At 51.2% G+C, this 22,844-nt stretch overlaps 1 protein-coding gene across 1 annotated transcript; it reads left to right on the forward strand.

Moving 5' to 3' along the window:
* The first annotated feature begins 1,269 nt into the window (after positions 1-1,269).
* On the forward strand, positions 1,270-22,844 carry CRY2 (cryptochrome circadian clock 2). Its single transcript, XM_006865042.1, has 11 exons — positions 1,270-1,569; positions 9,953-10,061; positions 12,306-12,448; positions 13,725-13,909; positions 14,549-14,637; positions 19,406-19,546; positions 20,471-20,782; positions 20,977-21,128; positions 21,225-21,427; positions 21,667-21,759; positions 22,703-22,844. Exons 1-11 carry the CDS (start codon positions 1,355-1,357, stop codon positions 22,840-22,842), a joined length of 1,782 nt encoding a protein of 593 aa, XP_006865104.1. The 5' UTR covers positions 1,270-1,354; the 3' UTR covers positions 22,843-22,844.

Here is a 22,844-nt window from a genome sequence, read left to right on the forward strand (position 1 = left end):
CATCGCCTGCTCCTGAGTTCAGGAAGGGCTGAGAGCATGGGCATATCCGAGAGTGAGACAGAAACACATTCTTCCCTACCAGGTAAACACAGAGCCATCTCAGTTCCCCTTCAGTACTTTGTTGAGGGTGTTGATCTGCTTCGCTTGCCACTCAAGGAGACCTGATGGCACTGTGGGTTAGGCATTGATGGGACTGCTAGCCACAAGGTTGGTGGTTCAAACCTGCTAGCTGCTTGCAGGAGAAAGATGAGGCTGTCTCTGCTCTCATAAAGATTTACAGTCTCCGAATCCCTACGTAGGGTCTCTATGAGTCAGAATTGACTGATGACAGTGGGTTCTTGCCAGTAAGTCAATCCACCAGGGGGCCCTGTGTTGGACTCCAGAGCAGCAGAGGGCCCACTTGGCTTCTCAGAGGAGGAGTGGGGACTGCACCCTCCACATTTCTGAATCCCACACAGAATCCAGAACAATGCTTTTCATACAATAGTATCATCAAGTCTACTAAATGTAGAATGAATAGAAAATCAGTTCATCTGATGGTATTATTACTGTCTCAACCCACGCCCTCCACATTTCCAGTCTCTGCTCCCAAACCCTCTATTGTTGCATTACTAGGGCAGGGCACTCCTCCCTGTCCCAGGCTTCAAAATTACCAAGGAGCTCAGCACAGCTTTGTGGATAAAAACAGAAGGTTCAGAATCAGAATATTCTGGGTGGGGTCCTTTTATTAACCTTATGATCTTGAGCGAGTCACTCAACCTGGGGCAGCCTCCATTTTCCTCATCTATAAAATGAGAATAATAACAGCTCCTTTACTAGGGTTTGTTGAGTGAATGGAACTGATTAAGCTGAAAGTAGCAAAGTAGAAAGTCTATGTAAGGAGATTAACACGATGTTCGTCATAGAAGATGTACTCTGTCCATGGTAGCTTTAGTAGAAAGATGCTGCTGGCTTAAAGGAGTGCGTACACGACAATGAGACTGATAATGATGCTGGTGATGTAGGGCTGGGACTGTCGGTCCTAACTAGGATGCATGTAAGGGATCCACTGTCCCTTAAGTCCTGGCCCACGCCCTGACCTCCACAGGGAGCGATCGCCTGCGTCACCAGCCCTGACCGCCGGCACTTCCCAGGCAGACACATGGTGGGAACGTGAGGGGGCGGGGCCTGACCCGGCATAGCAGAGCCAATCGCCCGACGGGAGGCGCTCAGCCAATGGTAGAGGCACTTCAGTGCCCTAGGGGCCGGGCCTCAGCGAGGAGCGACGGCGTCATAGGTCACTGGGCAGGCTGGAGGTGGGGCCCGCCGTGCTGCCGGGGGCGGAGCAGAGTTGGCCAGAGCAGTCCAAGCAGCGATGGCGGCGGCTCGGGGGACGGTAACGACGGCAGCCCTGGAGTCGGCGCCGAGCACGGATGGCGCCTCCTCTGTGCATTGGTTCCGCAAGGGGCTGCGACTCCACGACAACCCGGCGCTGCAGGCAGCCGTGCGCGGGGCGCGCTGCGTGCGCTGCGTGTACATCCTGGACCCTTGGTTCGCGGCCTCCTCCTCAGTCGGGATCAATCGATGGAGGTGAGGGGTTCGGGGCGTGGCCTGATCTCTACGTGCGGCCGGAGGACCTAGACCCAACGGGAGGAAGGGGGAGACGGAGCGGGCTTTCCTGAGGCTGGAACCGGGACCAGGGGGGTAATTGGTCATCGTGGGAATAATGCCCTTGGTGGGCGAGGACTTAGTCTCCGAGAAAGGGCTTACGCACTGTGTCGTATCCACTTTGAGCCTCACATTACACTTGTGGGACAGAGATCACGATCCCCACTGTACAGATGACATGTTTGAGGCCTAAAGCCGCAAAGCTGACCTGCCCAAGGACGTGCAGCCAGGAAGTAACTGGTCGCAGGTTCTCAGCGATATGCCGAGGAGGGGAGGACAAGGGGAGAGCTTGTGGTGTGAGGACAGGGGCAACGGGTTTCTGATTCTGTGGCCTAGTAGATGGATGCTCAGGTTACTTCAAGTAAAGAGTCCATTGCTGAGCTCCTGAAGGTCATTCCTAAGGCCCGGATTTGTTAGAATCTATCCTGGCTTCCCATTCCCCCAGAACGTTTGGCCTCTCAAGGTGTCTGGAGACCCTGGCTTGGCATTAGATAAGGCAGGTGCCATCTCCCTGTGTTCCCAGCTGTAGATCAGTTCTTACTCATTTTAGAGAATTCCTCTCCAGCAGCTGTAAACTTGCTACAAAAAAGAAGCCCAACCATGTACCCCCGCCTTCCTCATCTCTGAGATGATTTTAAAGGACAAGTGAGGTCTTTGAGCTTAGACTTGTCTGAGCTGACGCATTAAGAACACGAGGAGAAAAGCATTGTTAGCAAGGATGACTCCCAGGAGATGGAGTTAACTGAGTTGTGAGAACGCATGAACAGATAGGTAGGAACCTGGCATTCAGAACCTAGGCATGTAGAAACAAATGTCCCAGCACAATTTTAAAACACCATTTTGCAGTTTCCTGGTTTGTTTAGTTCTGGGGAATGTTTGCTTGTGCTCTTGTTCCATGAATGGATAGGGCTATTCTTGGGCTAGGGCCTCTGGCAGTACACCATTCTTTCCGCTCCAAGGTGTGTGGTCTGATGAGACTTCGAGGTGAGTGCTCCTCAGAGTGGGGCTAGTAAACGCCCCCCTCCTGCCCCACGCATATTGCATATGGAGAGAAGTACTAAAGGAGGTCCTGTGGAGAACCTGCCCACACAGTTACTGGTCTGCTCTAATGCTCTGCCTCCGCTCCAGTTTCTATAGATAGAAGGTTGAATTGGACAGACATCCTCAACTGCCCATATCTGGTACGGACAGTAAGCCAAGCCTCAAACTTGGAGCACTCCAGGGGCAGTGTGCCAATCAGAGCAGAGTGACAAGATTCTGTTTACTATTGTCAGCAAGGAGTTTCTTTTTTTCTGTGTCGAGGAATAGAGCTTTCCTATGGTAGTGGGAGCAATGAAAAATCAATATATAGCATGCATGCTGCTAATTAAACTCAGTTTTGCTTGGATTTTCTAGAAACTAGGTATTTATGGATTTTGATAGGTCACTGTTTCAGTAACTGTTGTTGAATGAGTGAAGGCCGGTCAGAGGCCTCAGTCAAATCTGAAGTCATACAGGAATGCAGATACGAGTGGAACAGTTCTTTCTCGAGGGCCTAATATCTGTAGGGACTGCTCGGGATACAGCTGAGAACCAGCCAACACTGGGAGTTCCTGAAGTGACACCCTAGTGGAGGAAGAAGACAAATACACAACCATAATCAGCAGAATTAAGTCCCATGAAGAAGATACACCAGGCTGGATGAGAGCCGTGATTCTCAATCTTGACTGCAAGTTAGAATCCCATAAGGATCTTAAAAGATGCCTGAATTAATATCCACTCCCCAGTCTGATTTCCTCGTCTTGGGATATGGTCTGGGCACCTGGCCTTTTAAAGCTCTTCTATGCAGCCAAGCTTGAGAAAGGCTGAGAGCACCGGACAGCCTGGGAAATGTGTTGCAGTGCTCTGGCAGGAAGTCTGGGTCGTTTTAGCATTCTGAAAAAAGAGGTGACCTAACACAAAGCAGATAGAATATGATGACTGCTCCTCCTAGGGTCTGGAAACAGACATTCCTGCCCTCCCCCCTGCATTGAGTGCAGGAGATCAGAGCTGCACCATTGGAGGTTAGGGGAAGTGGTAAAGCCATCCCTCTGCGGAACTACAATCTATGTAATCTTCCAGTGGCTGCTTTTGGATCTGGGAGTGGCCTGGGAGAATTGTGCTGGAGCATATCTTAGCTCTCCGCCTCTGCTTGCGTTGCTGCATAGGAGAACACTCCCTAGGAAGGGTGGGCCCAGAGCCATGGGCAGGAGGGGGTGGCAACTGGATTTACCTTCTGGCACTGACTCCTGCCCACCAGTTTTCTGCAGGTAAAATCAGATTAAAATAGCCCAAGAATGGCACTTAACTAAGTAAAGGAGGCCAGAGATGGCAGCGAAGAAATTTGTATTCAGTGTAGCCCCCAACCCATGGGGATCCCATGCACAGTGGAGTCAGATTGTTGGGACCCATTCCATTTTCACTGGCTGATTTTCTAAAGTAGATCACCAGGCCTTTCTTCCTAGTCTGTCTTAGTTTGGAAGGGCCACTGAAACCTGTTCAATATCATTGTTGTTGTTGTTGTTAAGTGCCGTCAAGTCGGTTTCGACCCATAGCGACCCTGAATAGGGTTTCCGAGGCTGTAAATCTTTACGGGAGCAGATCGCCTCATCTTTCTCCCGCGGAGCAGCTGGTAGTTTCGAACTGCTGACCTTCCGGTTCGCAGCCCGATTCGTAACTACTACGCTACCAGAGTAACACAGAAACCTCCCCTGGTAGACAGGTACATTGGCCAGAAATTGAATCCAAGTCTCCTAATGGAAGACCAGGATTCTACCCCTGTGCTAGCAGGTTGTTGTTGCCTAATTGCAGCTGTATGAGCCTTTGCCATTGTTGTTGTTAAGTGCCATCGAGTTGATTCCAATTCAAGCGGCTGGTGAGCTTGAACCACCGACCTTGCAGTTCAAACCAAGCTTGCAGTCCAGCTCATTAACTTGCAGCACCACGCCAGGACTCCATATAAGCCTTAGGACTTTTCTTTTTTAAAGCACCCACCAATTGGCTAAGCTCTTCACCATTTAGCCCAACCCCTTCTTCAAGTTTACTACATCTAGGAGGTATTGCACTTAGGAGCCTCCCCCAAAAGACAGCTGTGCGTAGCTTCTAGATTTAAAGATGGGTAGGTAGCATAGTGGTTATGAATCGGGCTGCGAACCGCAAGGTCAGCAGTTCGAAACTACCAGCTGTTCCGTGGGAGAAAGATGAGGCTTTCTGCTCCCGTAAAGATTTACAGCCTCCGAAACCCTGTACAGGGTCACAATGAGTCGGAACCAACTCCATGGCACATAACAACAACAGTTGAAATAGGTCCTTGCAGTTTTTTAGTGACCTCTCTGCCCTGCTGTAACTTATGTAGGTACTAACAGCACTTCACACATTTATGCAGATTACTTTGCCCCCCTGGCTCTGGGCTACACATGCATTCAGGAACCACTGGGACATGGGACAGAGCGCCTTGATAGATGCCATAGGGTGTGGACTGACTAATGAGTGAATTTAGTGAAATGGGAAAAGTGTGACTCTCTTCCCAAATGCTGGGTGCTAAACCTTGTTGGGAGTCCTGGTGTGGTGCTATGGGTTAATGCACCAGACCGCAAAGTCGTTTGAACTGCAAGGTCAGCGGTTCCTCAGAAACCCTGTACAGGGTCGCTTTGGGTCAGAACCAACTTGATGGCACTTAACAACAACAACAAACATTGTTGAGGGGTCCTAGTGTGGTGCTGTAGGATAAACACTGGACTGCTACCAAAAGGTAGGTAGTTCAAACCCACCAACTGCTCCTTGGCACTCAACAACAAATGCTATTGTACTGTTATGATGGGTGGTTCCTTCTTAGGACACAGTCAGTAAGATGGGGACTGAGAGCTCTAGTCTACTGATGGGGAAATTTTAGGTGCTCTGAGCTATTCATACTGGTACCCAAATAAATCACTTGACCATTCTGCTGAGGAAATGCTTGTCGGCACAAAAGGAATGGAAACCTTCATCCTCCTTTCTCTCTGAGATTGTTGTGGTTGTCGTTAAGTGCCATAGAATCAATTCTGACCTCTAGCCACCCTGTGTAGGGTTTCCAAGGAGCAGCTGGTAACCTTGAACTGCCAACCTTGCAGTCTGGTGCGTTAACCCACAGCGCCACACCAGGACTCCCTCTGAGATTAGGAAAGAATAAGTATATTTTTATCTGAATAATATTTAGCCATCAGGCCCTGCCATGGATTATGAGTTTGGCTTTCCTTTCCCACCTGGCTTCTTATTGTTAATGGGTGCTGTCAAGTCGACTGTGATCCCATGTGACAGAGGAGAACAGCCCCGTAGTGTTTTCTAGGCTTGGACAGATCACTGGGTCTTTCTCCCACAAAACCTCTGGGTAGGTTTGCGCCACCAACCGTTGTGCCACCAGGGAGCCTCCCATGGGGCTTGGAAAAACCCCACTGCCATCGAGTCCGTTCTGACTCATAGCACCCCTTTAGGACACAGTAATGAGGGTTTGTTGTGAGGATTTCCAAGGCTGTAATCCTTATAAGAGCAGCCAGCCTCATCTTTCTCTGAGGTGTTGCTGGTGGGTTTGAACTGCTGGCTTTGTGCTTACCAGTGTAACACTTAACCCTGTGTCACCAGGGTTCCTCCATGGGCTGAAGCCCTCTTAATTCTTTAGGAGAAATCAGTTTTTATTTATATCCTGGCTAGCCAGCCTGGACTGGACAGTAATACTATCACATGGTTAGATAACCTGGTTTAAAGCAAAGAAACTTGGTCAAGGGCTGATCGGCATTAAAAAGGGTGTGTATCTTTCCTTCTCCTTTAACAACAAACAAAATCTTACTCAACACAGAATCTGCTATCCTTAGAGATATCCTAAATAGAAGTTCTGGACCCAAAGACTACCTGTTTTATGCTACAGGGCTAGCACCATGACATCCCGGGATTGCAATATCCTCTCTGCCCGTAGTTTTGGAAATCTCCATTTGATTCTGTCCAGTTCTGCCCCTAGCTCTGGCACACTCATGTCACGTGTTTCATTTGCACATGTTGTTTAGCCCAAGTGGTGAGCTTTTCATCTGCTCACTCAGGACTGTGTGCTCCAAATTTGGGCCATGTGAGCTCCGCTGGGAGCAGCCAAGGGTGAGGTGGCAGCTACAGTGCTGCCCAGGCTTCTTTAGAGTCCCTGGTCCCTCCTCACTGGAGTAAATAGAAACCAGCGCAAGGTTCTTCCTGATGAGATGCTTACACTGCCTAGTCCCAACTTCCTTCATTTTGATGCCAAGCTATCACTAGGTGGGCCTAAGCAGCTTTTCTTTCTCTGTCTACCTGAGCTTCCTGGAACCCCTCTCCTGTCCCCTCCTGTGGGAGCCAGCCTGAGCTCTCGCTTCCCAGAACAGCCCTGCAGGCTTGCCTCTGGAGACAAGAAAGAAACAGCAGTATTTCTAGAGGAGGCAGAAGCTGGGAGCTCAGTGAGGGACAGTTTAGTAGAAAGCCATCAGAAGCCAAAGAAAGACAACCTGTCAGCAGAAGCTAGGTGTAAAGTTCAGTGCTCCAGAGCAGTGTTTCTGAAGCATTCAAGTGCAAACACACTGCCTGGGGCCTTGTTAAAACGCAGCTTCTAATTTTGGAGGTCTGGGAGAGAGCCTGAGAGTGTGCAATCCACCAGCTCCTGGGTGAGGCTGACACTGTGGGACCGCAGACCACACTCGCGTAGTAAGGGGCTGATAGCAAAGGGATTGGCATCTGAGTTAAACTGTGATGCTCTGACAGCAGAGCCTCCGCTGAGCAGCAGTGAGGCCGAGTGCTTAGGAACACAGACTTGGCCCCAGACTCCTTGGGGTTGAATTCTGGCCACTCGTGAGGTGGTGCAAACTGCTTGACTACTAACCAAAAGGCTAGAGATTCAAATTCACCTAGAGACATCTTAGAATAAAGGTGAGCTTCTGAAAAATAAGCCGTTGAAAACCCCGTGGCACACAATTCTACTCTGGCACACCTGGGGTCGCTCTGAGTTGGAACCAACTAGTGCTGGTATTAGGTATGCAACATTGAGTGAATTCTTTAATCTCTCTGTCAAGTGGGAATAATCAGAGTGTCTACTGCACCAAGGCTGTAGTGAGAATTGAATGAGGTAATATATGTGAAACAGGTAGAGCAGTACCCAACTTGGTGTAAGTGCTCAGTAAACATCAGCTGCTCTTGTCATTGTCATTGCCTTTATTTTGTCTGAAGTCAGAGGTGGCAGCTCACGTGTTCTGAAGTCTAGAGTTCATGTGCATCCCCAACCTTACGTATAGCTTCAGATCTTCTCCAGTCCAGCCTGGTGGGCTCTGAAGAAAGAGGCCCCAGAGGCATGGCTGGGATCACCCCCAGTCCTGGAACTTGAACCACCACAGTTGTCTGCAGGCCTTCCACCTGCCGGATCCCAGGGCTCAGGTGACATGCAGCTATTTGCATCTCTTTTTTTCCATCTGGGAGGTATGGCGAGGCCTCAGAGGAAGCCAACACTAACACGTGACTTTTGTCCCCTTTCCTTTCCTGGGGGGGGGTCAGTTTTTTAAAACCTGGAAGTCATGGAGGCAGGGCTCCTGGTTGGCACAGGGCAGTGGTGGACCTGGTAGAGCCTTCCACGGCAGTCCCTGGGAGAGGCCCCATACTTTGGTCTGAGCCTGGACTTGCCTGGGCTGGAATATAGGTGTGTGGCCTTCGCCACCCTGGGAGTGTGGCAGGTTCTGTATGTCAGCAGCAGCCGTGTGGGCTGGTTCTGGTTGGCATCTGGGAACCTAGGGCCACCCACACTCTGCGAGTGGAGAATGTGGTTGCTGCCCAGGAGGCCCCATCTTTATCCCACTCCCATGGTTGACAGTCTGTGGGGGCTGGATGGGTGGGCAGTGCCAAAGGGTAGACAGAGTGTCTTGGTAGAATGCAGGTTACCATGTCAGGGCTGACTTCCTGAAGAGGAAGGGCAAATGGGTGGCATTTGCCAGAGAAACCAATTGGAAATACCTGAGGTCCTACAAAACCCAGCACCTACCACTTACCAGACACCTACCTACCACAGTGTCTGGCATGCCTACAAGGCTCTGGAAATGGTGCACAGAGAGCCCAACCAACTGAGGCTCCTGTCCCAGCTTTGTCACTTACTAGCTGTGATCACAGACAAATTAATTCACTCATGCCTCAGTTTCCTCATCTGTAAAACAATGATAATAACATCTCTCTTCAAAATGTGTTGAAAGGGCTAAATGAGGAAATGTTAACATTGGTTGCCTGTGGAGAGGTGAGGCTCTGTCTGTGCACCGTTTTCTAACTTGAGTGTGAATGGTCCCCTGTTTCGAGTGTTGTTGTCATCAGCTGCTGTGAGGTAAGCTTCCAACCCCTGGTGTCACATGTTAGATGGCGCAAAGGACTGCCAAGCCCACATCATCCTCGTGATGGGTTGTACGTTGGACCGTAACGTGATTTAATTTCAGAATAACACTGAAGGTGCTCAGCAAATGTGAGTGCCCTTTTCTGGGTGATGCAAGCTCAGCTTGATAGTCCTCTCTTGATGAAAGCTCTTGAATATCCACAGCACCCAGTGGGTGAGAGGTATCCTAGGAGGAGAGCCTTATCAAGAAGGTTCTTCTAGGGGAGGAAAAGCAGGTGACCAGAGCCCTGGAGAGGTGTGGCAGTGGAAATATGAGCGGGCTTCAGAAAGTTCACGGAAAACTTCCATTATCTTTTCATTCCATTTGTCCGTGAACTTTCTGAAGCCCCTTCATATATGCAGCTCAGAGACCTGAATCTGGGCAAGCCAGCTCTCAGGCCAGGGCAGGTGGGCTTTTGCAGTCTTGTTCCTTTTCTTCATGCTTCTACACAGCAGCATCACCCTAAGTTACCAACTGGGTGTATCATGCCACCCTGTAGCCAGGGCCTGGGGCTGAGAGGGATCTTGTAGAAACAGCAACAGTAGGAGGAGCTTGCATTTACCAGTGTTTTCCACAGGCCAGGCCCTGTGGAAATGTTTTCCATGAGTTGTTTGACTTCGTCTGAGCAATTCTCCAACAGACGTACTAACACTTAACTCCCTATTTCAGGTGAGGAAACAGGTTAACTAGGTCAGTAACTCGCTCAGGTCACACCCCTAGTAGAGGCAAAGCCAGGTCCCAACCAGGTGGTCCTGATCCCACTAGGTCTCACTCCTGGATTTGACCCCAGGCCTTGGCCATCCTGGAGCCATTTGGCACACAGCAGAGCAGGTCTCAGGGTTTTGTTGGGACAGGTTGTCTCCGCACTCACAAGGCCCATGTGGTGGACTCTGCAGGTTTCTACTTCAGTCTCTGGAAGATTTGGACACGAGTTTAAGGACACTCAACTCCCGCCTGTTTGTAGTCCGGGGCCAGCCAGCTGATGTCTTCCCAAGGCTGTTCAAGGTGAGTGTGCGTGGCCGGCTGAGAGGACACAGCATCTGCTTCTCCAGGATCCCCGCAGATATGAATGGCGTGGAGTGGGGACACAGAAGGGGTTGGTCTGACTGCTGCTGCTAGGGAAGTCAGGAGCAAAGGCTGCTGGTCGGATTGCTAATGGAATGGAAACTGTGGGAAGGGAAAATTTCTGTGAAGCTGGTGTCTTCGAGGAATCCCCCCCTGCCCCCCCTGTTTGCTTAGGGCTTATCCTGTGCCAGGAGCTTGAGGATGGGACTTTCTGTATGGCAAGGGGCATTTCCTGTCTTGCTGATTGTGAATAATAAAGTCAGTCTTTCTGAAGGCTTGCCCAGGGGTAAATGATGCAGAAAATCTTCATTTGAGTACCACGCAGCCTCTGTTTGCTGTACCAGGTGGCCAAGTGCTTTCCCTTAGCCCCTTCAGAAAGCACACCTGAAGGCCCAAATAATGGGAAAAGTCCTCAAACACAGGTCTCCCTTCAGCCCCCATGGCTCCCTCCTCTTCCTGGGGGAGAAGACTGAAGGAAAGTAAATGCTCCATCATTCACTGCCCTCTCTCTCTCTCTCTCACACACACACACACACATACACACACACACGTTACACAGATTACACAGTACAACACAGCTAATGCTGACTGAGGCCTGGCTGCGTCAGACAGTGTTCTGAGTGCTTTACATACGTCATACGTCAACTCAGATTTCTCATAGCAACTCTCGAGGCAGATCCTCTTCTCCCAGTTTTACAGACGTGGAAACCCACTGACCAGGTGCCCCCTGGTCTGTAGGCTCATAAGTGGTGGTCTAGGCTTGGAGCCAGTGTATTTCCTTGACCACCACACCACCCTCAGACATTTGCCTCCCTTCTCCCACCACATTGTCCCCATGGCCCTGGTACCTCAGAGAGCTCGTTCATTCCTTCCTTCCACGTCTAATCATTGAGCTCCTGCTGTGACGTACTAGGCCCCACACTAGGTCCTCGGGTCACCAGCAGTGGGACACTGCCAGCCTCGGAGTGCTCACACTTGAACCGGGAGCCAGGCCACGAACTGCGGCCTTCTTGCCAGGTGATCAATGGTGTGATGGAAAACAGGCAAGGCACAGGGCATTTCTTGAAGGAGGAGGTCAAGGAAGGCTTCTTTGAGGTGTAATAATATTGTTATTATTATTTGCAGGGTTATGAGAAGTATTTAATAATTCATCTAGGAACCACTAAGCATTGTACCTGGCTCAGCATGCAGGCTCAATAAATGTTTGAAACGGTATGTGCCGTTGAATCAGTTCCAATTCATAGCGACCCTGTCCAGGGTTTCCAAGGAGCGGCTAACTGACTGGCCGCTGGTTTGAGCCCACCAGTCACTCCACAAGAGAAAAGATGTTTCAGTCTGTTTGCATAAAGAACACAGCCTTGGAAACTCCACAGGGCAGTCCTGCTCTGTCCTAGAGGATCTCTGTGAGTCAGAGTTTGGGCTATTGGTCTGCTCTTAGCTTTGGGATCCCAGCCTGCTGAGGACCTGTGCCTACCCCAGCAGGCATGGGTGAGGGCCTTTGTCCAGGGCTGCAGAGCTCTTAAGGGACCAGAAACTTTGGTTGGAATGTGTTTTGCCTCTTGCTGGGGCCTTCTGTGGGTTTTCTGACAGCCTTTCACTGGGCTAGGTTTCTCTCAGCCTTGTTAAAAGGTCTAGAAATTCCTACCAGAAATAACTAAGAGCTTGGAAAAGAACCCCCTTTTTAAATATGTAGTCCCTCTAGTCTCTGAATTCTCTGAGGCCTGAACACGCTGGCTCCTCCTCCTCAGACTGAGTGCTGGAGCTGATTAGCTCTGTTTGCTGTTGGCCTCGGGAGGGTTGCTGTGGAAACCACTAGGACACTTCCCATCTCACAGGTTTGCCAAGAAAACCAGGCCACAAGCTTGCAGGGCTGTGAGGCATGCTGGGGAAGGCTCCCCGGGCAGACGGGAATGGGAGGTGGTGATCCTACCCGTGCTGCCTTCGCCAATGAGTCAGTGCTCTTTCTGGGAGGATTGCCAGGACACGGCAGCTCTCTTGTGGCCTCACAGAGACCATCTCCCTCAGAAGCCCCACTGCTGTGCTGCTGGCCTTACCCCAAACCTGACCACCCCAGGTGCTTTGCTGTCCTGTTGAAATCCTTGTCTCTGGTTTACCCTGCAGCCCCCTCTGCCATATCTCCACACACACACATTCTCACCCATTCAATGGCTTCTCTCCCCACAGGAATGGGGGGTGACCCGCCTGACCTTCGAGTATGACTCGGAACCCTTTGGGAAAGAACGGGACGCAGCCATTATGAAGCTGGCCAGGGAGGCTGGTGTGGAGGTGGTGACCGAGAACTCACACACCCTCTATGACCTGGACAGGTGAGTGGGGGGGATCAGGTGGCCAGATGTGAGGGTTGGTGATTTGGGCCCCTGCTGAGCAGAACTGAGCAGGGTCAGCAGTAGGGCCATTTTCTAGAAGCTGGAGGAGAATAGGTCAGGGTTGGGTTACAAACAGCTGTATGTGCTTGTTGGGCCTCAGGAACAGAAGTGTGATCCCCTCTAAGGGTCTTCCTAGAACTGCTCCTGCTCCCCAGACAATGACTGCAGCCCCATCTGTGCCTCTGAGGCTACCCTGTGACTTGGGTGACACATGTCTGTTCTGACAGGCCCAGTTTCTGTTGTGGACTTCCCTGCTATCTGGGTTTCCAGGCCATGCACTTCCATGTGGCTCAGGAGCCTGTAGCTGTCCCTGCAGGGAGCTGATCACTAGTCCCCAAGGTCTCCTGGGGCGGGCAGGTGGGCCTCTCAGCTTTCAGAGGCCAGGAAGGAACCTTCCCTAGACGCCCCCACCTCCTGCCCTCTGGAGGCCGCTTCCCGCAGCTCTGCATGTGAGCTGGGCCTTCAGGAGGAGCGCCACCTCCAGCCACGTGCCACAGAAGGCAGGAGGTACTGCTGACCTTCTATCTCCGCAAATGGAGGGGGAGAGAGAGGGAGAGCCAAATGAGAAATGAACTCAGCCATCCAGGCCTTGCGTAAGCTGCTTCTCAGCCAGCAAGAGCTCCGGGAATCTGGCTCCAAACCACCCTAATTCTTCCTATGTAAACAGCCTCAGTTCACCCCTCCACCCTCCTCTCTCTTTCCTGTGGCACACGTGAATCTGTGTCTTTGCTCCTGAAACTGGCATTCCAGCCACGGTGTGTGCCTGGGGAAGGCAGGCTGTTCTCTGCTGCTCTGCTCTAGTAAATGGGGGCAGAACGGAGCACGTTTACAGCTCTTAGATCTTTAGCCAGGGTGCACGCTGGGTTCGAGAGGAAGGCCCAGGGGACCCTGTGCTTGCATGTATAGGCTGAGTACCACGTGGGCAAGCAGGGCTTTTTCTGTGATTAGAAAGATATGGTCAGTGTCTGCCTTTAGGGCTCCGCGCAGGCACCCGACAACCCCATCTTACATCCAGACTTCGGCCCTGCCTTGTCCATTCCCTGAGGCACTGGTTCCAGCTCTCTGAGCTTCGTTTTCTTATCAGTGAAACAGAGATGTAGCCTCCCATGCCTGCTCCTTCCCACAGAAGGACAGGGCTGTGAGTGATGAGCCTTGAAAGGCTCAGCTCTTTGGGGTGGGCCTTGTGAGTGACGTTGGGCACGTTTGGAACTCTCAGAATCATCGAGCTGAATGGGCAGAAGCCACCTCTGACTTACAAGCGCTTCCAGGCCATCGTCAGCCGCATGGAGCTACCCAGGAAGCCCGTGGGCCCGGTGAGCAGCCAGCAGATGGAGAGCTGTGGGGCAGAGATCCAGGAGAACCACGACGAGACGTATGGTGTGCCCTCTCTGGAGGAACTGGGTACGCACTCCTGTCAGCCCCCCTCGTACCAGAGTAGGAAACGTTGCCTGGTCCCACCCCACATCGTCTCTCTCACGCTCCTCGCTCGGTGTGTCTGAGTCCAGTGTTGTAACTGTGTGTCCGTCTTCTCCTGAAGGGCTCCACAGGTTTTCTTCTTTGTTGTTCTGCAACAATATAGCAAAGCAAGAGCCGAGCCAGCAGTCACTACCCCTGCCCCTAGAGACAGCCATGCTTAGTCCAGTCTCCTGGTGTTCACATGTGTGGTCACGCTTCTAAGGGTCCAGGCCCACCTGGTGCTGGCCTTGGGGAATCTCAGTGCCTCTGTGGGAAGGGGATCTAATCTGTTAGCCTCTCGGGTCACTCACCACACCCTTTCTCCCACTTACACCTCCTCCCCCAGTGTTATGATCAGAACAGAGGTAACTGTCACACCTGAAAACCACAGTTGTTGCCAGTTAGCCTAAAAGGGCAAGAAGTCCAGGTTTGCTCCCCCGGCCTGGAAGGCCGAGTGTCTGGGATGGGGGCGGGGATGACTTCAAGCCCACGGAAACGCCATTGCCCCGGTATTGCCAACGACACTGTGCCTCAGTGCCCTCTGTGTCAGGGCTCTCAACCCCTGGCCTTTCCCTCGTCCTGCAGGGTTCCCCACTGAAGGACTTGGCCCAGCTGTCTGGCAAGGAGGAGAGACAGAAGCCCTGGCCCGCCTGGATAAGCACTTGGAACGGAAGGTATGGGCCCCCTTTTCTGAGACCCAGGAACTACAGGTCAGATGAATATCCCTTCATGTCTCGCAGCTCCAACTGGTGGGAAAATGAAAATCTTCCTGATAGTGATAATAATCATTAATAAATAATAGCCACCTGCCAGTTACCAGCCTGGACATTTCTGGGCTAAGAACTTGCTCTCATTGTCTCCTTGCATCTTTGCAACAGGCCGAGAAGGTAAGTACTGCATACTCTGACTGACTAGGACCTCCAGGCTTTGCAGGGCTGAGGAACTTACCCGGGGTCACAGTCAGGAGCAGAGTGAGCCCTTGGTCTCGGTGCTTCTGAAGCTGGTGCTGGGTCACCTTTCTCAAATTTGTGCCTGTCTGGTCCCTATCATGCATGAGGTCAACCATGCTGTGTAGGGCTGTGTCCCCACTCTGGTGTGCCTTTCCATTTGCTTGCACATAGAAGCCCACCTCCCAGGAAGTGAGCCTTGGCATCAGGAAGGAAGAAGCCACAGCGGTGTCCCACCTGGAATAAGAGTTGCCGAGGAGCTGCTTGCGGCTGCTGAGAGCAGTCAGCTCCCAGTTTCCTGTCCCTACAACTGACTTTTATTTTCATCTCATGGACTTTGGATATGTTGTCAGGAGAGACCAGCCCCTGGAGAAGGGCATCATGATTGCTAAAGTCAAGGAAGACCCCACTGAGATGAACTGACACCGTGGCGGCCACAGTGGACCCTAATATAGGACCAATTGTGAGGATGGCGCAGGACCAGGCAGTGTTTCGTTCTCTTGTGCATTGGGTTAATATGAGTCGGCACGTATTCAACAACAGCTGATTTATCGACTGGTCCTGAAAGTCACAGTCTTCTCTGTCCCACTCAGATGGCTCAGCATTCGGTGGGAGCCAGTTTGATTGAGTGGGTGGCTAAAACCTGGAGATACGGGAAAGCGGTCGACTGTGAAGGGAAGAGAGAGAACCTGTGTGTAGAACCCCAGAAGTTTTTGTTTTGTTTTCAAAACAGCAAAGTGAACGAACTCGTCCCGTTCTTGGAGTGAATCCTGTAAAGAGGTTGACTGTGCTCTCTGTGCTGTGACCTTAGGCAGACTGTGCACCCACTCTGTGCTTCATTTTCTCCTCTGGATCTTCAGAGTAACACTACTTACCAAGTGGGATAAATAAGATTATACCCATGTGGCATGCTTACCGACCAAAAGCGGGTAGTCTAAGCCACACCCCGTGGTGCCATGGACTCCGGCAGTCTGCTGCTGTAAAGACCACGGCCAGGGAAACCCTGTGGAGCAATGCTGCTCTGTCCACATGGAGTCCTCGTCGTCACCTTGAGTCAGAATAGACTTGAAAGCAGGGGCTATCTATTTTTTATTTGTGTGGTCCCTGTCACAAAGGGAAATGAGAATCTTCCCACCCGCCCCCACCCCCCGAGTAAGGCTGGCTTTTCAAACAGATAAAATAGGTGGCTGCCTGTGAGGCTTCTGCCAAAACCCCTTTCCCCAAACATACCGCATTATGTATAGAATGCAGCCACTAGCAGTTTGTTCCTGAGTCAAGAGTTAGGGTTTTAAAAGACTGAATGAAAGTATCCTGTGAATCCTGTATCACCTTAGTATAAATTAGCATGTTGTTGCTGGATGCTGTAGAGTTGGTTCTGACTCATAGTGACCCTGTATACAACAGAACGAAACGCTGTCTGGTCCTGCGGCGGCCTCAGAATCGCTCCTATGCTTGAGCCATCATTGCCGCCTTTATGTCAGTCCATCTCGTCTTCACTGAACCCCTGCTCTACCAAGCCTGATGTCCTTCTCTAGGACTAATCCCTCCTGATGACATGTGGAAAGTACTCAACATGAAGTCCCCACCAGCCTGGCTTCTAAGGAGCATTCTGGTTGTACTTCTCCTAAGACAGATTTATTCATTCTCTGGCAGTCCGTCTTGTATTCAGTACTCTTCGCCAACACCAAAATTCAAAGGCATCAGTTCTCTGGTCTCCTTTATTCATTGACCAGCTTTTGCATGCATATGAGGCAATTGAAAATACCGTGACTTGGGTCTGGTGCACCTTAGTCCTCAAAGTGACATCTTTGCTTTTTAATACTTTTAAAGAAGTCTTTTGCAGTAGATTTACCCAGTGCAGTACATTGATTTCTTGCCATGGAACCTTCCATGGGCGTTGATTGTGGATCCAAGTAAAATGAAATCCTTGCTAACATCGACTTTTTCTTCCCACTGTCATAGTATTGTGAGAATTTTTGCTTTCTTTGTGGAAAGGTAAAATACATACTGAAGGCTGTAGTCTTTGATCCTCATCAGTGAGTACTTGAAATTCTCTTCTTTTTCAGCAAGCAAGGTTGTATCACCTGCACATCGCAGCTTATGAATAAGTATTGCACCGATCCTGATGCCATTTATTCTTACTGCAGTACTGCTTTTTCAGCATAGGTTGAATAAGTTTGATGAAAAGATACAACCCTGCTGTATATACTTTTCCTGATTTTAAACCACACAGTATCTTCTTGTTCTGTTCAAACAACTGCCTCTTATTCCGTGAGCACAATCAAGTGTTCTGGAATTGCCATTCTTTGTAGTGCTATCCATAATTATTATGGTCTGCACATTTGAATGCCTTTGCACAGTCAAGAAAACACAAGTAAGCATCTTTCAGGTATTCTAGGCCAAGATCCTCCTGCCACCATCAATGGTACCTCTTTTGTTCCATATCCTCTTTTGAGTTTCTGGAAGTTTCCTGTCAATATGCTACTGCAATTGCTTTTGAGTTATCTTTGGTCTAATTTTACTTGCATGTCATATTAATGTTGTTGTGCAATAATGTCTCCGTTCCGTTGGGTTACCTTTCTTTGGAATAGGCATCTCTTCTACTTGGTTGGTCAGGTAGCTGTCTTCCAAGTTCTTGGGCATAACCAAGCATTGCATAGCTTCCAGCATTGCATCCTTTCGTTGAAACATCTCAATTGGTGTTTCGTCAATTCTTGGAACCTTGTTTTCCGCCACTGCTTTCAGTGTAATTTGGATGTCTTCCTTCAGGACCATTGGTTCTTGATCATATACTAACCTCCTGAAATGGTTGAATGTCCACCAGGTTCTTTTTGGTACAGTGACTCTGTGTATTCCTTGCATCTCTTCGTCTTCTTTTTTTTTTAATGTTTTATTGTGAATTATGTGATAGTTTACATGGGAGAACATTAGTTTTACATTCATTCTGTTGTATATTGTTTCATTGCCATGGTTACAGTCCCACCCATGCATCATCAACCAACCAAAGGGTATACCCTGCAAGCCTGCCCCCCAGTTGTCAGCACACAGCCCCCTCCCTCTCTGGATCTAAAGTCCCCAGCTGCTCCATCTCTCTGTCATCGTCTCTGCCTCCATCTCTGGTGTCACTACTTCTCTAGGTAGGGTCCTGCTCTCCGCTCTTCTCCCTTGATGGTTCCAGGGACCTCCACTCCTAGACTGCAAAGTTAATCACTCCCCTCCTAGCTACAAAATCTTTACATTTCCATCCCTTACAATCAGTCCTGATAACAATTCAGTTATTCACTATTATATCACAAGTGACCTATCCGCATTCATCAGCCCCACCTAGATAGGTTGGATACTACTCAGTGGAGATTTTACCTTCCTCCACATCCTCTGGATCTAGGTTCCCTCTTGAAAGCTTGTAAGCCAGTCACTTCTTGCCTTTGTAGCCCCTGCCCCCACTCCTACCCCCACACACACGCACACACACTTTGGGTAGCCAATGTCCAAGTTGCCCATCCCTGTCTACTCTGTGTATGGAGTGGGTGGGAATGATCCTTGCTGTAAAGATTTGTTCCCTCTTTTGAGCTACTGCATCCATAGGTGCAGGTCAAGTTCATCAAATTGTATCCGATTACTCTTTTTTTTTCCTCTTCTTTCTTCTTCTAGTTGAGTTCTGATCATCAGACATTGAAGCCAGCATCTTTTGATGCTTCCTGCATCATTCAGTTTTCTAATTCATAAAATCCTTCACTATTTCATCTCAAGGCTTAAATTTTTTCTTCAGTTCTTTCAGCTTGAGAAATGTCAAGCATGTTTTTCCCTTTTGGTTTTCTAACTCCAGGTCTTAACACATTTCATTATAATACTCTACATTGTCTTGAGCCATCCTTTGAAATTTTCTTTCAAACTCTTTTTACTTCATTTCTTCTATTCACTTTTACCTTCCCTTCATTCTAGGGCAAGTTTCAGAGTCCCTTCTGATATCCATTTTGCTCTGTTCTTTCTTTCCTATCTTTTTAATGACCTTTAGGTTTCTCATGTCCGATGTCCTTGATGCCATCAAACAAGTCTTTTAGTCTTCAGTCATTAGTGTTCATTGTCAAATCTATTCTTGAGATGGTCTCAGAATGTAGATGGGATATCCATAAAGTCATGCTTTGGTTCTCGCAGACCTATTTTCATTTTCTTCAACTTCAACTTGAATGTGCATATGAGCAACTAGCATAAGAAATGCCAACTGGAGGGGGATTTGTGTGTCTAGGAGCATGTGTATGCTAGGGGGCACATGGAGGGGTGGGAGTCCGAGCTGCTAGGAGAGCTTGTCTGTCAGGGCAGTCAGAGACCCAGGCGTCCTGAAGGAGGTGGTGGCAGAGAGGACATGGAGAAAATGGGGAGCCAGAGGACAAGCACTGACCACTTCTCTGAACCAGCGCCACCCCCAGCTGGGAATCACACCAGGAAGCCAGCAGGCTTTTCCAGGCCTTTTCTTCCTCTTCTCTTTCCCCTGCAGGCTTGGGTTGCCAACTATGAGAGACCTCGAATGAACGCCAACTCCCTGCTGGCCAGCCCCACCGGCCTCAGCCCCTACCTGCGTTTTGGTTGCCTCTCCTGTCGCCTCTTCTATTACCGCTTGTGGGACCTGTATAAAAAGGTGGGGAGTGGGCCTGGGAGCGGATGGGCTGGCTGGTATCTCCTGAGGTCCAGAGAAACTAGGAGCACAGCCTGAGAGAAGGCCGAGGCAGCCCATCGTGGAGAACAGACAAGGCAGAAAATCGAGCCCCTGGGGGTGGCCTAAAGTTGGCAGGTTGGCATGGTGTAGGTGGGTGGGAGGCTGGGAGGGGATGACTGCAGCCAGGTCTAGACTGAGGGGCACAGCCACTGTCTGGGGGCTGCTCCAGGACATTGAAAACATACTCCGAGGGGCTGCATGCTGGCCAGATAGCCATGTCAGCCGTGTCCTCACATTCCCGGGTGGGAAACAGCCATAGTCATACCCAGCAGTCTCCCTCCTGTCATCTCCTTATCCGTGCCAGCATCGGGATTTGGCAGCATAGGTGGTTGTGCCCCTTTGGTGGATTGCTTGTGATTTTAAGGACATCATTATTTACATGGAATAGAGAACTGCCCTCTCTCCATCCCCTCTCATCCCCAGATTCAGGCTGGTGTCTGTCACTTGTGTGACAAACTATAGACAGCATTTGCTGTGCATGCTGAGGGCAAACATCCATTGGACATTCTAGAGAATGGAGCCAGACAGGGCCCCTTGAAGCCCAGGGTCATGGCCAGTCCTGGGCCATCCTGTTCCTCACACAGAATCCTGCCAAGATAACCCTTTCCACTCACCACAGAACCGCACAGCCAGAGCCTGGGACCTTGCAGAGAGGAGTTGTGATCCTCTGACCTTCTGTGTGGCTGCGAGCCCAGCTCCAGCCAGGCTGTAGTCTTCCCTTAGGTCTAAGGGGTTTGGAGCCACCAAGTGTGTGGTGTCTGCAGATCCCTCTATGGGAGGGACCTGAAGAGCATAGTGCCAAAGGTCAGGCAGTGCATGTATTCATGTGCTGCCCTCCCTGCTCAGGTGAAGAGGAACAGCACACCTCCCCTCTCCCTGTTTGGGCAACTCCTGTGGCGAGAGTTCTTCTACACTGCGGCCACCAACAACCCCAGGTTCGACCGCATGGAGGGCAACCCCATCTGCATCCAGATCCCCTGGGACCGCAACCCCGAGGCTCTAGCCAAGTGGGCCGAGGGCAAGACGGGCTTCCCTTGGATTGATGCCATCATGACCCAACTGAGGCAGGAGGGCTGGATCCACCACCTGGCCCGGCACGCCGTGGCCTGCTTCCTCACCCGCGGGGACCTCTGGGTCAGCTGGGAGAGCGGGGTCCGGGTGAGTACCCTCGACACAGGAAGCAGCCTGGCCCTCTCTAGCCAGGCCCAGCAAAGGGCAGTCCCATTCGGGGTCATGGAATTGTCTGGGACCCCGGATCCAGAAGCTGTCTTCCAAAGCCCACTCAACGATCCCGCCTTCTCAATCATGGGTGGTCGGGGGCTGTGGCAATGAGTCCCCACCCACCCCTACAGGTGTTCGACGAGCTGCTCCTAGACGCAGACTTCAGCGTCAATGCAGGTAGCTGGATGTGGCTGTCCTGCAGTGCCTTCTTCCAGCAGTTCTTCCACTGCTACTGCCCCGTGGGCTTCGGCCGCCGCACGGACCCTAGTGGGGACTACATCAGGTAAGGGCTCCGCCACTTCCTCCTCGGGTGGGAGACCCTGGGTTTGCTGACGGCAGGTCCAAGCATGCTGATGGGTTGTTGGTGTGTTTGTCTCAGGCGCTACCTACCCAAGCTGAAAGGCTTCCCCGCTCGCTACATCTACGAGCCCTGGAATGCCCCTGAGCCGATTCAGAAAGCAGCCAAGTGCATCATTGGTGTGGACTACCCACGGCCCATTGTCAGCCATGCTGAGACCAGTCGGCTTAACATCGAGCGAATGAAGCAGATCTACCAGCAGCTCTCCCGCTACCAGGGACTCTGTAAGCAGCCACTGTCCCACCCCTCTCACCCCCGGCTCACCTGTGGGCTCCAAACAGAGCAGGCGGGGCGGATTTCCAGAATGCTGTCTTCTAGGCTATTCTGCTGACTTGGCTTCCCAGGGCCTCCCTGAGAGGTTGTGGGGTGATGGGAAGAGATGACACCTTGTCATCTGAGTATGTTCCTCCTGCCCCACGGCCTCTGCAGTCCTGACACACCTGCCCCCTCACCCCTCTCCCAGGTCTCCTGGCATCCGTCCCTTCCTGTGTGGAAGACCTCAGCAACCCTGTGGCTGAGCCCAGCCCTAGCCAGGCCGGGGTCCTGAGCAGTGCAGGTGAGTGACCTGACCGTCCCAAAACCCCAGGGCTGCTGAGGACCTGTTCTCAGTGGAGCTTAGATTCCACCTAGGGAGACAGACCTCAGTGGGACCGAGGAAGATAACCCCTTGCCAAGTGCTGTGGGGAGAGAAAAAGCGAGCCTGGCCAGGGAGGGAGTGAGTACGTGTTTACTTGGAGGCATGCCTATCTGAGTAGAGAAGAGCAGGAGACAGACTCACCACAACCTGGAGGAAGAATGGTCCAGGCAACAGGACAGACAAGAAAAGACCCAGAGACAAACACTAGCTTAACGAGGGGAAGGAGGCCGGAGTGACTAGAATGTTCTGAGGGAGGAGCTAGAGTGGACGAGGCTGTGCTACAGAGTCCCGGGCAGATTGAGAGTCATCATTTGACTTAGGCCTGCCAGGTGGGAGTGGACGGGGTGGGCAGGGAGGCTAGGAGGAGGCTGGCATCGTCCACACAAGAGATGGTGGCAGGGTTAGGGGGTTAGGGGAACAGTGGTAGGAATGAGAGAAACAGCCAGATTTGCAGCAGATGAACCTCCTGCCTCTGGATCGGGGAGGAAGCTCAGTAAAGTGAGACTGCCAGAGTCCTCCTTACTTGCCCATCAGGTTGGATCTGGGTGAGGCTGTGCCCGTTCCTGCTCTGGCAGGTCAGCCTCAGAGCAGCAAAAGAAAGTCTCGCTTTCAGAGCAAGGACAGCAGATGGGCCACTTCAGTCTCTGTTCTCAGACCTATGAGATGGAGCCCGGATGCTGGCCCTGCTCTGGCAAGCCTGTCCCCCTCCTTGCAGACCCTTCTAGGCAAGGTCCCTGCTGAAGGAAGGCCGAGAGGCCTGCCAGATAATCGCCAGTCGGCATCCCAGCAGTGAGCAGGCCCCAACCCTGGCGCATCTGTCTCTAACTCAGTTTATGTGACCCTTTGACATTCTTCCCTCCAGGCCCAAGACTATTACCCAGTGGCCCAGCGTCCCCCAAACGCAAACTGGAAGCAGCTGAGGAGCCACCTGGGGAAGAACTCAGCAAACGGGCCAGGGTAGCTGAGGAGCCCAGCCTGAAGCAGCTTAGCAAGGACGTCTGAGA

The sequence above is a fragment of the Chrysochloris asiatica genome, unplaced genomic scaffold, assembly GCF_000296735.1.
Source record: "Chrysochloris asiatica unplaced genomic scaffold, ChrAsi1.0 scaffold00075, whole genome shotgun sequence".
In the NCBI taxonomy this organism is placed as follows: Eukaryota; Metazoa; Chordata; class Mammalia; order Afrosoricida; family Chrysochloridae; genus Chrysochloris; species Chrysochloris asiatica.